The 14,935-nt window shown below is 45.1% G+C and overlaps 1 protein-coding gene across 5 annotated transcripts in view; it reads left to right on the forward strand.

Annotated features, from left to right (window-relative positions):
* LOC112234881 (carboxy-terminal domain RNA polymerase II polypeptide A small phosphatase 1) overlaps positions 1-14,935 on the forward strand; it is a 58,221-nt gene that overhangs the window by 29,462 nt on the left and 13,824 nt on the right. For 2 of the 5 annotated variants that reach the window (XM_024403213.2, XM_024403207.2), the window contains exons 1-2: positions 1,834-4,982; positions 6,026-6,127. In XM_024403213.2, the coding sequence (XP_024258981.1) occupies positions 2,121-4,982; positions 6,026-6,127 (2,964 nt within the window). In that variant the 5' untranslated portion in view covers positions 1,834-2,120. Of the gene's footprint in view, positions 1-210; positions 362-1,813; positions 4,983-6,025; positions 6,128-14,935 lie in introns of those variants that run through there. The other 3 variants (XM_024403216.2, XM_042315063.1, XM_024403197.2) reach the window with 3 other exon arrangements.

Genomic DNA, 14,935 nt, shown 5'->3' on the forward strand with positions numbered 1-14,935 from the left:
TTTCTTATACACTACTTGTGTGATTCATTTGACAGATTTATTTTGTTAGTTCCTGTAACTTTAGTTTTGCTTAACTATTTCCATAATTGAGGTGGGCATCTGACTTTGTTACGTAAGCCATGGCTATGACTTTCTGCCACCTATTGTGAAACGACCACCCTGAGGTAACATAAGGACAGTTGAATACAATCTGAATGCTTTCTCTTTTAGATGCCCCTGCCCATGTCGTTTCCTCGAAGAAGCCCCGCAGTCGTGGCATTTTGAAAGTCTCTTCTGCTGCCTCTGTCACAAAGAAACAGAGCAAATCCCAGTCAACAACAATGCCCCCTTATTGGTGGAAGAAAATGGGACCATTTCAAAAGTAAGCTGTCTTCGTCCTTACATCCCTCTCTCCCTCTTGCCCTTGCTTGTGATATCGCCTATCTCTCCCTCACTCTCTCTATGGTCATTTAAGCATCTTGTGGTCAACATGATTGAGAGCCACTTGATCGGTACACATGTTTTCTTTGCACAATGTCCTTTCATGTTCTCTGGTCAATACATTTTTGCAGTTCTGCCTTAAAAGTAAATATTTTACTGCCTATAAATCAACCCAGAAGACAGCATGAGTCAAACAATATATACAATTAAATCAGCACAGACTGTAATGCATTATCAGACCACAGTCATTCTTTGTCTGTGTTAAGGTGAATCACTTTACAGCAGGGATGGGCAACTTTGATAGGGGTGGGAGATCAACATTTTAAAAATATTTTTGCGGCCCCCTTCTTGGCGGTGGAGAGAAAAATGCCCGTTTTTAGAGTTGATTTCCTGGATCACACTTTATTTGTAAAGTCCGGATTGGATAGTCCGGATTTTTCCATCTGTAGATGTAGATCGTCATACTACCAACAAACTATATGTTGATAAGCAACTGCTTGCTAAGGTTACAGGGATAGGGTTAGGTTTAAAACAGGGATGGGCAACTGCAAGGCCCTCGGATCAATCTCCCCCTAAAAATATACATTTTTGAATTTAGTCGGGGTCTCAAATTCCTGTTTCAAATTAGAATAGTAGAACACACAAGGTACAATTTGGAAATTTGGTTGTGCATCAGCAGTTTATTTCTTGTTACTCAATTAGCCATGTCAACATTTTGATTGGTAAGTTAGTCTAGTTGATTGGTAAGTTAGCCAGCAATCTAAACTTGTAGTGGTCGAATTACCACCCGGCGGGCCCTCATTGATTTTGTTTGTCAGTCTCACTCAGATATCATATTAAAAACTGCAAACATTTCTCTCTACCCTATGGCAAAATGTGTAGAATTTCACATATTTTGTGGTGAAATAGCTAATTTCCCTCTCCGACCCATGGCCAAATTAGTAGAATTGCATGAAATTAGTTATATAATTTCTACATCTTCTCACCGCCCCATGGCAAAATGTGTAGAATTGCATGAAATTTGTCATACAAATGCTATATCTTCTTTCCGTCCCATAGCAAAATGTGTAGAATTGCATTGCCGCCAGTTGCCCATCCCTGCTTTAAAGCATTCCCTGCTGAACAGGAAATGATAAAAGGCAATTCCATTTTTTGGGCAGATGACAAAGCCGCCCATGACTTTATGTGAACACTTAACAAACAACATGGCAGTTAACTTGTTACGATTAGGTAACTTGCTACGATTAGATTAGGGGATCAAGACGCATCTCGGGTGTCAGTTTCAGATTTATGCCTTACTTCAGCTTTTTACAGTGATTTGATATTCCAGGAGTTATTTGTCACGTCTCTTGAAGCCCCAAAATAAATTGCTAGGTCTCATGGAGAGGGGGCCATGTGCTAGTCTCAGTGTGGTTGGGACCTGTCAAGTCAATGTGTACTCTGCTGCTGGTGTCTCAGGCGGGCTGTGGACTGTGAATACCCCCATCAGTTCAAGCCACCATTACCAAAGGAGCAGTCTGTGAGATGCCAGCCCTCTGGACTGTGTCGCTTCCCTAGAGAAAACAAGTCTCTCTCTCTATTCTTGGAAAAGTGCAAAACCTCTGAACACTACAAACCTATTCGAGAACGTCAGCTCCCTTTGTGCCTGAAAAGGCACTCTGATCAAAGCAAATCTTTTTACACATTTCCCAAAAGCAAGCATGCCTGCTGAACACTGCAAGGTGTCTGAACTAATTGAAACCATGGAATCAAGTGAGCCTTCTGCACAATCTGCTGAACCCTGCATCATTTCGGACAAAATAAATAACTCTTTGGACTATACTGGACACCAGAAGGTCAATGGACAAATGGATCCCGCTGTGCAGATTGTCAATCATTACAGCATGAATGGAGAACATGCAGAAGAGAGCAAACCTTTTGTGCATTATAATGGACATTCTGGGGGGTATGAGCAATGCATCAACAAGCCTTGTGAGGACTATCCTGTTCTCCACAAGCACACTAATCAGTATAAGTCTTCTGAGTTAAGCAAATCATTTGAAGAATGTTCTCAAAATTGTGAGTGCTTTGACTTCAGCAAGTCCTCTGAGCACTATGCTAATGACTGTCTAGCTTCTGTATTTAGCCAACACTGTGAACATTTCACAGAATGCTTCCAGTCATCTGAACAATGCAGGTCTTCTGATCAACACTCTAAGTCCTTTGAGTCAAGCGAACCTGCTGAGAACTCTGAGTTTTTAGCGCAATGTAAGATATCTGACTTCATACCTGACATCTCTGAATCCAATGAATCAAAAATATCATTTGAGCACTATACTGGAATTTGTGAGTATTCAGAAAAATACAATCATATTGATGACCCAACAGAATATAATGAGACTACAAAGCCAATTGATGAGGATTTAAAGCCCTCTCAGCCAACATTTCAACAAATTGAAATATGTGGGCTTTTTGACTCTGAGTTTTGCATAATATTAGAACCTATACATTCTTCAGATTTGAACATGCCTTCTCAACACTATGCTGAACAAGATTCTCCCAATGAAAGTAGACATGTCTCTGAAGTTCATGAACCTTCTGAGCAAACTCTGCTTGCTGAACAAAGCAATCATCAATCTGCTGACTATGATATGCCCTCTGGGCACTGTGAACTGCAAAACACTTTCTATGAGCAAAGAGAGACAAGTGTACAGTGTGAACTCTCTGAGCAATGTAATTATTGTGAGAGCTATCCTTGTCAACATAAAAGCACAAATGACAAATGCTATGAGCCTAGCAGTTCATTTTATTATGAGGAAGACAAGTCTTCTGAGTGCTCATCCATTGAAACAAGGTCTTTTGAATCTTTGATTTATGACAGTATAAATTTAGACCCATTAACTGATTCAGCTGAATTCTATGAAGCGTTGGTGGAAGAAGGAGCACAGGACAAATCCAGCTCAGATATATGGGAATCATTTGATAATTGTACAGTTGTGGTAGAATGTGAGGAAAGCAATGCTGATGAAGACAAACCTCACTCGGATGCAGTCGTTGTTGAGGGATTCTTTGACTTATTTGATAAAGAGGATACTTATACTTTTGCCCAAAGGCAACCTTATACCTCCTGTTTTGAAGGGGGAGGGGTGCATGAGTTGTTTTTTGAACAATGCAAAACCCATGTGTCCATTATGAATGAGGAAGAAACACAAATGCCCTGTGCCAAAAAAGGGCTTGAAGTTTTTAGTCAAGAAGTGGAAGAAGTTGATGAATCTTATGATGCTTGTGCTGATGATGGACAATTTAATGTAGACTGTACTGATGATGAGACATCCGCCTCTGGATCCTTTGCAGATGAGGAATCATGTGAATCTTGTTTTGAAGAAGCCACAGCTTATGAAGTTGAGTTTTATGAAGCCTTTGTAGCAGAAGACAATGCTATTGAGGCTGAGGCCTATGAGCCCTTTGTTGAGGAAGAGGAACTTTGCATTGCTGAAAATGAAGCTGGTGACGCTCAGGCCAATGGACCCTTAGTTGATGAGGACAACACGTACGACGAACACAGTGCAGAGGAAGCATCTCATGGATCCTCTTCTGACGTGTCTTCTGTTGAAGATGATGAAGCATCTGAGGGCCAAAATGATCAAACTTATGAACCATGCTTTGAAGAAGAGGAAACTTGTGATGAAGAATACCAAACAATATGCGTCGCAGAAGACGAATTATACAAACAATATGCTGAGGACAAAGCTTATGGATCCTATAGGCCGTGTGATAAAGATTGCGATGCATATGGCAGTGAACATACACAATTCTCTACCGAAGGGGAAGATAATGCACTATGCACTGAGGCCTGTGAACCAAGTGCTGAAGAGCACCATGAATATCAAAGTGAAGCCAATGAATCTAATGTTAATCAAGAAGCTAATGGATTCTGTACTGAAGAAGACTCTCATGATCAGTGTAATGAAGAAATGGATTATGACAGCACCTCTGAGACACATGTGAAGGGTGAAGTCTGCACTGAAGAGAGAAAGAATGGTGCTCCATGTGCTGAGGAGAATGAATCCCCTGAATCGTTTGAGGTTATAACCAAAGACACCGCATTATGCACTGAAGGAAGCAAACCAGCTATGCCTGATGGTATTGAATTCAATGGGGATCAAACGGATTCTTCCACAACCTCTTCCGAAGAGATAGATGAGCGAAGCAAGTCATCTGAATTGTGTGAGCAGCTAAACACACCATATCTGTCTCAGAACTGGGAGGAACACAATGGTGTCTCAGAGCATCTCCAACACGCAGAGTCAGAGGACCTTTCAGAGCAGGTGTCTGAGAAAACAAGCCTCCCTCTTGATGGTGCTGAACTTAGTAAAGACTCCAAAGACCGCGAGCTACTTGCACATCCCGCCGAACAAACAGAGCCCTCTGAACAAAGTGAGCTGGATGAGAAAATGCAGTTGCATGAATTTTTTAAGATTGTGGCCTCTGAACAACTAAGTGAGGAGTCTGAGGAGGAGCTGAGTGACGATGAGTCCTTTGAGTCCTGTGAATGCGAGTACTGCGTCCCGCCTAGAGAACAGGTATTACAAGGTCTTTGCATCGTGCTTGAAATCCGCTGGAATAGCTGTGAAACGCACTTAACTTGATCAACGCTCCGCTTTCAAATTTCAGAAGTGTGGAATATGAACGTTTCGCATGGAGTGACAACAAACTGAAATTTGCCAGAGAAAAGAGTGAATTGTGTTTGTCTAAGTATTAGGCCTATTTTTTTTTACATATTGTTCATTCCGTGTTAGCTTTGGATATGTTGGCTTTGGATCAACTTTGTGACAACAGAACTAAAATAGAGGAGGATATGGCTGCACATAAGATTCTTATTGCTTTGCACAGCAGATGGTATTTCTGTCAAACTATAAAAGATACGATCTACTCTCCTCCTGACCTGGTTATTTACTCTGCAGGGGCAAAGAAATTTGAATTGCACAGTGTTTATAGGATGCTTATTTGGTCATCACATTTCCTCTTGCTAGTTTCACAGTGTTGCTGCCTTGCTATGTTGTTGTCTTAGGTCTCTCTATGTAGTGTTGTCTCTCTTGTCGTGATGTGTGTTTTGTCCTATATTCATATTTTAATCCCAGCCTCCGTCCCCACAGGAGGCCTTTTGCTTTTTGGTAAACCGTCATTGTAAATAAGAATTTGTTATATAAATGTTATATAAAAATGGACCACTTGATAAGGGAATGGTTAGCTCATAGTCAGTCCACAGACCCATGACAGTTCATAGTCACATTGATATTTACTTTTCCATCAACTGAACACCAGCTGTTGGGAAATAGCTTTCTTATGCCCCTTTATGGGCATGCCCTTCTATAATTCAATTATCTCAAACTCACAAGCAAACATTTTACCAGTGTGTTTTCTCACTACAAATTCATGAGGTAATGTTATTAATCATCAGTTTAATTCATGACCCACACACACACACTATTTAATGTGTTTTTGCATCATGCCACAGTGTTGTCTTGATTGGCACAAACATATCAAAATAATCCAATTTGCATCAATGAATATGATGGCATCATTTGGCTGTTCATTGACCTAACGTCTAACTATTTGTTTTCAGGTCCCGGCAAAACCTCTGCTACCTCAAATCAAGTCAAAAGACTCAGGGAAGATCTGTGTGGTGATTGATTTGGATGAAACATTAGTGCACAGTTCATTCAAGGTAAGCTGATGTGAATGTCCCGCTCTTTGAGGACAAACGCTAACAGAGAATACTTGATTGATTTCCACTCTCTCTTTTATACTAATTAGTAAAGCACTCTGAATAGAATGTGGACAAAAACAAACAATACCTCACAAAGATGGGGTGCAATGAACTGAACTAAATAGTGTGTAAATGACATACAGCTGTGTGAACAGGTGATGAGAATTCAGGTGATTGGGATCTGGAGAGTGAGCTGCGTTCAGGGCATCTATGTGTTTGAAAATGTGAGCTGGGAAGTGAACTGCTTTCAGGGGATCTATGTGTTTGAGAGTGTGAGCTGGAAAGTGGGCTGCGTTCAGGGGATCTGAGTTTGAGAGTGTGAGTTGGAAGCAGACGTTACAGTGGTCAGATTTATTTGGAATGTTAATTGATGTTAATTCATGTTTATTTTTGTAATCAACCGCAGTTACCATTAAACTCGCTTCTAGCGAGCATTCTTATCTATGCTACTCGGTATATCCACGATTGGCTGCATAATGGGTATAATGTGCTCTTCCCTACGACAGGTGGTCTTGGCCATCTAATCAGTCTGTCCCAAAGAATGTCATAAGATAGGCCACAGGTTTAAACTGTCAATGAAAGTGGCATCATTTTATTGAAGGTGTAGTGTGTTTTTAATGGGATTGATTGTCCAAAAAGGTAAGGGAGGGGTACGTATAGTAAATGAAAGATGTTTATTCTCAGAGATATATATTTCATGTCCTATTCTCTGAGAGATATACAGTTTGTCCTATTCTAACTTAAGTTGGCTTGTTTGCTTCCATAATATGGCAACTTTGATTTTTAGAGTAATACTGTAAATATGGGTTTACAGTGCCTTGCGAAAGTATTCGGCCCTCTTGAACTTTGCGACCTTTTGCCACATTTCAGGCTTCAAACATAAAGATATAAAACTGTATTTTTTTGTGAAGAATCAACAACAAGTGGGACACAATCATGAAGTGGAACGACATTTATTGGATGTTTCAAACTTTTTTAACAAATCAAAAACGGAAAGATTGGGCGTGCAAAATTATTCAGCCCCCTTAAGTTAATACTTTGTAGCGCCACCTTTTGCTGCGATTACAGCTGTAAGTCGCTTGGGGTATGTCTCTATCAGTTTTGCACATCGAGAGACTGAAAATTTTTCCCATTCCTCCTTGCAAAACAGCTCGAGCTCAGTGAGGTTAGATGGAGAGCATTTATGAACAGCAGTTTTCAGTTCTTTCCACAGATTCTCGATTGGATTCAGGTCTGGACTTTGACTTGGCCATTGTAACACCTGGATATGTTTATTTTTTAACCATTCCATTGTAGATTTTGCTTTATGTTTTGGATCATTGTCTTGTTGGAAGACAAATCTCCGTCCCAGTCTCAGGTCTTTTGCAGACTCCATCAGGTTTTCTTCCAGAATGGTCCTGTATTTGGCTCCATCCATCTTCCCATCAATTTTAACCATCTTCCCTGTCCCTGCTGAAGAAAAGCAGGCCCAAACCATGATGCTGCCACCACCATGTTTGACAGTGGGGATGGTATGTTCAGGGTGATGAGCTGTGTTGCTTTTACGCCAAACATAACGTTTTGCATTGTTGCCAAAAAGTTCAATTTTGGTTTCATCTGACCAGAGCACCTTCTTCCACATGTTTGGTGTGTCTCCCAGGTGGCTTGTGGCAAACTTTAAGTGACACTTTTTATGGATATCTTTAAGAAATGGATTTCTTCTTGCCACTCTTCCATAAAGGCCAGATTTGTGCAATATACGACTGATTGTTGTCCTATGGACAGAGTCTCCCACCTCAGCTGTAGATCTCTGCAGTTCATCCAGAGTGATCATGGGCCTCTTGGCTGCATCTCTGATCAGTCTTCTCCTTGTATGAGCTGAAAGTTTAGAGGGACGGCCAGGTCTTGGTAGATTTGCAGTGGTCTGATACTCCTTCCATTTCAATATTATCGCTTGCACAGTGCTCCTTGGGATGTTTAAAGCTTGGGAAATCTTTTTGTATCCAAATCCGGCTTTAAACTTCTTCACAACAGTATCTCGGACCTGCCTGGTGTGTTCCTTGTTCTTCATGATGCTCTCTGCGCTTTTAACGGACCTCTGAGACTTTCACAGTGCAGGTGCATTTATACGGAGACTTGATTACACACAGGTGGATTGTATTTATCATCATTAATCATTTAGGTCAACATTGGATCATTCAGAGATCCTCACTGAACTTCTGGAGAGAGTTTGCTGCACTGAAAGTAAAGGGGCTGAATAATTTTGCAGGCCCAATTTTTCAGTTTTTGATTTATTAAAAAAGTTTGAAATATCCAATAAATGTCGTTCCACTTCATGATTGTGTCCCACTTGTTGTTGATTCTTCACAAAAAAATACAGTTTTATATCTTTATGTTTGAAGCCTGAAATGTGGCAAAAGGTCGCAAAGTTCAAGGGGGCCGAATACTTTCGCAAGGCACTGTATGTATTCAACTAGACTACCAATGCAAAGTCGAAAACTTGATTTTCAATACTCTTTAATGACATGTTACAGAGTAGTTTTAAAAATGTGTCTCTGTGTTTTATTTACGAGTGACTTCAGATTGGCATCAAACCTGTGCTCACTGACAAGGATGTCTGGGTGGCTACTACGGTCATGTTCGTGGTGGAATTATTGACATATGTTAAATGGATTTGAAATGATTTTGCTATCTATGCATGTGAACCAATCACCAATATCATGGGGTAGCTAGTGATGTGAACACGTCTGGTGTGCTGGAAGATCTTCCACAGAGCAAAAGAATGTGTCTCTCCAAAATTAGCTGGCATCAAATTCTGACTTGGTGTCAGACGTGGCATGCAGTCAAAAATTGTCAAGTAAAACCTTGAAAGCATTCGAACTAGTCACACATGTATTTAAGAAAACCCATGCATATACAGTGCCTTCAGAAAGTGTTCATACCCCTTGACTTATTCCACATTTTGTTGTCTTACATCCTGAATACAAAATTGATTAAAAATATGTTTTTCTCTCACCCATCGACACACAGTAATGCCCCATATTGACAGTGAAAACATGTTTCTAGACATTTGATGACAGCTTTGCACACTCTTGGCATTCTCTCAACCAGCTTCACTTGGAATGTTTTTCCAACAGTCTTGAAGTAATTCCCACATACGCTGAGCACTTGTTGGCTGCTTTTCCTTCACTCCTTTACTGCAGTCCAACTCATCTCCTTCCAACTCAATTGGGTTGAGGTAGGGTGATTGTGGATGCCAGGTCACCTGATGCAGCACTCTGTCACTATCCTTCTTGGTGAAATAGCCCTTGCACAGCCTGGAAGTGTGTTGGGTTATTGTCCTCTTGAAAAACAAATGATAGTCCCACTAAGCGCAAACCAAACCAGATGGGATGGTATATTGCTGTAGAATTCTGTGGTAGTGTAAGGGGTGTAACTGGTGGCAGGTAAGTCAGACGCAGAAGAGCAGAACTAGGTAATAGCCGGAGCAGTTTAATTCCAAAACCAACGACATCAAGAAAATAACAAATGGGGTACAAAACCCGACGCGCACCAGTCAACATGTGCACAAGCACTTACATCTCTCCTCCGGACCATACCCCTCCCAGTCCACGAGGTACTGAAGGCCCCTCGCCCAACGCCTCGAATCCAGTATGGAATTAACAGAGTACGCCGGGGCCCCCTCGATGTCCAGAGGGGGCGGAGGAACCTCCCGCACCTCAGACTCCTGGAGCGGGCCAGCCACCACCAGCCTGAGGAGAGACACATGGAACAAGGGTTTAATACGGTAATCGGGGGGAAGCTGTAACCTGTAACTCACCTCGTTCAGTCTCCTCAGGACTTTAAATGGCCCCACAAACTGCGGACCCAGCTTCCGGCAGGGCAGGCGGAGCGGCAGGTTTCGGGTCGAGAGCCAAACCCGGTCACCCGGTGCGAACACCGGGGCCTCACTGTGGTGACGGTCTACGCCGGCTTTCTGGCACCAGAACCGGCTGATACCCCAGTACGCACTGGAAGGGGGAGAGGTTAGTGAAGGAGTGACAGAGCGGGTACTGGGCCACTTCCTGGTTTACTCTCTCCACTTGTCCGTTACTCTCGTGGTGAAAACCTGAGGTAAGGTTGATCGAGACCACCTAACGTTCCATGAATGCCCTCCAGACCCTAGAAGTGAATTGGGGATCCTGATCAGATACTATGTCCTCAGGCATCCCGGAGTGCCGGAAGATGTTTGTAAACAAGGCCTCCGCAGTCTGTAGGGCCGTAGGGAGACCGGGCAGCGGGAGGAGACGGCAGGACTTAGAGAAACGATCCACAACAAACAGGATCGTGGTGTTTCCCTGTGATGGGGGGGCATGGGTCAGGAAATTGATCGACAGGTGTGACCATGGCCGCAGTGAAATGGGTAAGGGATGTAGCTTACCTCTGGGCAGGTGCCTAGGAGCTTTACCCTTGGTGCACACCAAGCAGGAGGAAACATAAACTCTCACGTCCTTAACCAAGTGGGCCACCAGTACTTCCCACTCAGACAGCACACCGTCTGACCGATGCCTGGATGACCAGAGGAGGGTGATGTGTGGGCCCAATAGATCAGCCGTCACGGACAGCAGACGAAACATACAGACACCCAGCGGGACACTGGAGGGGAGCGGGTTCTGCACGCAACGCCTGCTCAATGTCCGTGTCCAGCTCCCACACTACCGGCGCCACCAGGCAGGAGGCCAGGAGTATGAGGGTGGGATCCATGGGCCGCTCCTCTGTGTCATACACCCGGGACAGTGCATCTGCCTTCACGTTCTGGGAACCTGGTCTGTAAGAAAGGGTGATAACAAAACAGGTGAAAAACATGGCCCACCTTGCCTGGTGAGGGTTCAGTCTACTCGCCGCCCGGATATACTCCAGATTGCGGTGGTCAGTCCAGATGCGAAAAGGGTGTTTAGCCCCCTCAAGCCAATGTCTCCACGCCTTCAAAGCCTTGACGACAGCTAACAGCTCCCGGACCCCCACGTCATAGTTTCGCTCCGCCGGGCTGAGCTTCCTCGAAAGGAAGGCACAGGGGCGGAGATGCGGTGGCGTACCCGAGCGCTGAGAGAGCACGGCTCCTATCCCAGCCTCGGACGCGTCCAACTCCACTATGAATGCCAAAGAGGGATCTGGATTGGCCAGCACGTGAGCCGAGGTAAACAGAGCCCTCAGGTGACCAAAGGCCCTGTCCGCCTCAGCCGACCACTGCAAACATACCGGTCCCCCCTTCAGCAGTGAGGTAATGGGAGCCGCTACCTGACCAAAACCCCGGATCAACCTCCGGTAGTAATTGGCAAACCCTAGAAACCGCTGCACCTCCTTTACGGTGGAGGGAGTCGGCCAATTACGCACGGCTGAGATGCGGTCACTCTCCATCTCCACCCATGAGGTGGAAATGCGGTACCCTAGGAAGAAGACGGACTGTTGGAAGAACAGACATTTCTCAGCCTTGGTGTAAAGGTCATGCTCCAACAGTCGACCAAGCACCTTGCGCACCAGGGACACATGCTCGGCGCGTGTAGCGGAGTATATCAGAATGTCATCAATATACACCACTACACCCTGCCCATGCAAGTCCCTGAAAATCTCGTCTGCAACGGTTTGGAAGACTGATGGAGCACTCATCAACCCGTACAGCATGACGAGGTACTCATAATGCCCTGAGGTCATACTGAATGCCATCTTCCACTCGTCTCCCTCCCAGATACGCTCCAGGTTGTAAGCACTCCTGAGACCAAGTTTGGTGAAGAAGCTCGTCCCATGCATTGACTCAATCGCCGTGGCGATAAGAGGTAGTGGGTAACTGTACCTCACAGTTATCTGATTAAGGCCTCGATAGTCAATACACGGGTGCAGACCTCCCTCCTTCTTCACAAAAAAGAAACTCGAGGAGGTGGGGGAAGTACCGAATGTAGCCCTGACGCAGGGATTCAGAGACATATGTTTCCATAGCCACCGTCTACGCCTGTGACAGAGGATACACGTGACTCCTGGTAAGTGCACCATCGTTGGGGTGGTAATTGAGTCGCCTTCTTTTTGGAGAAAGTGAGAGCCAAATCGGCATATTTGGGGGGAATGCGCATGGTAGAGACCTGGTCTGGACTTTCCACCATAGTAGCACCTACGGAAACTCCTAAACACCTCTCCGAGCACTCTCGCGACCACCCCGAGAGCCCTCCATTGCCATGAAACAGGGGGTTATGACAAGCTAACCAGGGTAGGCCTAGCACCATGGGAAACGGAGGGGAGTCAATGAGAAAGAGACTGATTCTCTCCGTGTGACCCCCCCCTGCATCACCATGCCCAGAGGAGCGGTGGCCTAATCAACCCTGGCTCCAGACACAACCCTGACCCTAATGGTTGACTATCTAAGGCGTGAACTGGGAATGGCATAGCTACAGGAATGATGGGGATCCCTAAACTATGGGCAAATGATCTGTCAATAAAATTCCCAACCGCGCCTGAATCGACGAGCGCCTTATGCTGGGAATGCGGGAAAGTAACATACAAAAACATGTGTGCAACAGAGGGCTCTGTGTGAGAATGGTGCCTTCTCACCTGGGGTGACGCCAGAGTGCCCTGCCTGTTGCCTCGACCCCCAGAGGAACCAACCCGGCAACGAACGCCAGTGTGACCTCTGCGGCCACAGATGGTGCATGAGACCTCCTCCAGTCTCCCTGAGCGCAGCACCTCCCAACTCCATGGGCATCGGAGCGGTGTTGCTGGGTAGCCAGCAGGTTATCCAGCCGAATGGATAGGTCAACCAGCTGGTCGAAGATGAGGGTGGTGTCCCTGCAGGCAAACTCTCGACGGACGTCCTCGCGCAAACTGCAGCGATAGTGGTCGATCAGGGCCCTGTCGTTCCATCCCGCTCCGGAGGCCAGGGTCCGAAAGTCCAAAGCGAACTCCTGTGCACTCCTCGTCCCCTGCCGCAGGTGGAAAAGACGTTCACCCACCGCTCTGCCCTCGGGTGGATGGGCGAAGACCGCCCGGAAACGACGGGTGAACTCCTCAAAGTGGTCCAGCACCGCATCTCCTTCCACCCACACGGCGTTGGCCCACTCCAGGGCTTTCCCCGATAGGCATGAGACGAGGGAGGACACCCTCTCACGGCCCGAAGGAGCCGGGTGGACGGTTGCCAGGTACAACGCCTACTGCAACAGGAAATCCTGGCAGCGGGTAGCCACCCCATCGTACTCCCCGGGGAGGTTGAGGCAAATCCCACTGGAACCGGGTGCAGAGGGAGTGAGTAGTGGAGGCCCCTGTTGTGCTGGTGGAGATGCTGGATGAACTCTCCATCTCTCCCAAAGGTCCATAGTTGGACGACGTGGTCCATGGTGGCGTCGAGATGGTGGAGCATCGCTGTGTGTTCCTGGACGCGCTCATCGATCTCCATACCAGGGGCATCTGCTCCTGCTGACTCCATATTCAGGGGTGTGGTATTCTGTAAGGGCTGCGTAACTGGTGGCAGGGAAGTCAGATGCGTAACTGGTGGCAGTCAGAAGTCAGGACTAGCTAATAGCCGGAGCAGTTTAATTCCAAAACCAACGGCATCAAGTAAATAACAACTTGGGTACAAAACCCAACACGCACCAGTCAACATGTGCACAAGCACCCCAAACAATACCACACAAAGACATAGGGGGAACAGAGAGTTAAATACACAACACATAATGAGGGAATGAAAACAAGGTGTGTGGGAAAACAAGACAAGACAAATGGAAAATGAAAAATTGATCGGCGATGGCTAGAAGACCGGTGATGTCGACCCCCGAACACCACCGGAACAAGGAGAGGAACCGACTTCGGCAGAAGTCGTGACAGGTAGCCATGCTGGTTAAGTGTGCCTTGAATTCTAAATAAATCACTGACAGTGTCACAAGCAAAGCACCCACACACCATCACAACTTCTCCTCCATGCTTCACAGTGGGAACCACGCATGCGGAGATCATCCATTCACCCACACCGCGTCTCACAAAGACACGGTGGTTGGAACCAAAAATCTCAAATTTGGACTCATCAGACAAAAGGACAGATTTCTAACCGATCTAATGTCCATTGCTTGTGTTTCTTGGACCAAGCAATTCTCTTCTTATTATTGTTGCCCTTTAGAAGTGGTTTCTTTGCAGCAATTCGACCATGAAAGCATTATTTCACACAGTCTCCTCTGAACAGTTGATGTTGAGATGTGTCTGTTAATTGAAATCTGTGAAGCATTTTTTGGGGCTGCGATTTCTGCGGCTAGTAACTAATGAACTTATTCTCTGCAGCAGAGGTAACTCTGGGTTTTCCTTTCCTGTAGCGGTCCTCATGAGAGCCAGTTTCATCATAGCGCTTGATGGTTTTTGCAACTGCAATTGAAGAAACTTTCAAAGTTCTTGACATTTTCCAGATTGACTGATCTTCATGTCTTTTAGTAATGATGGACTGTCATTTCCCTTTGCTTATTCAATCTGTTCTTGCCTGTAGGGCTATCTTCTGTGACCCGATTCAGGAAACTAGGCGTATGTCGCAAGTTAAGACTTCACAGGAGAGCCGTTTGAATTTAAAAAAAATGTTTTTATCAAAATGCGTTTTTTGGGCAGAAATGCCTTCTCGAACATATGACCTTTCATGTGCCTTATTTTTTATTTTTTTTATTATTTTTTTTATTTCACCTTTATTTAACCAGGTAGGCAAGTTGAGAACAAGTTCTCATTTACAATTACGACCTGGCCAAGATAAAGCAAAGCAGTTCGACACATACAACGACACAGAGTTACACA

Source organism: Oncorhynchus tshawytscha, linkage group LG03 (genome assembly GCF_018296145.1).
Source record: "Oncorhynchus tshawytscha isolate Ot180627B linkage group LG03, Otsh_v2.0, whole genome shotgun sequence".
In the NCBI taxonomy this organism is placed as follows: domain Eukaryota; kingdom Metazoa; phylum Chordata; class Actinopteri; order Salmoniformes; family Salmonidae; genus Oncorhynchus; species Oncorhynchus tshawytscha.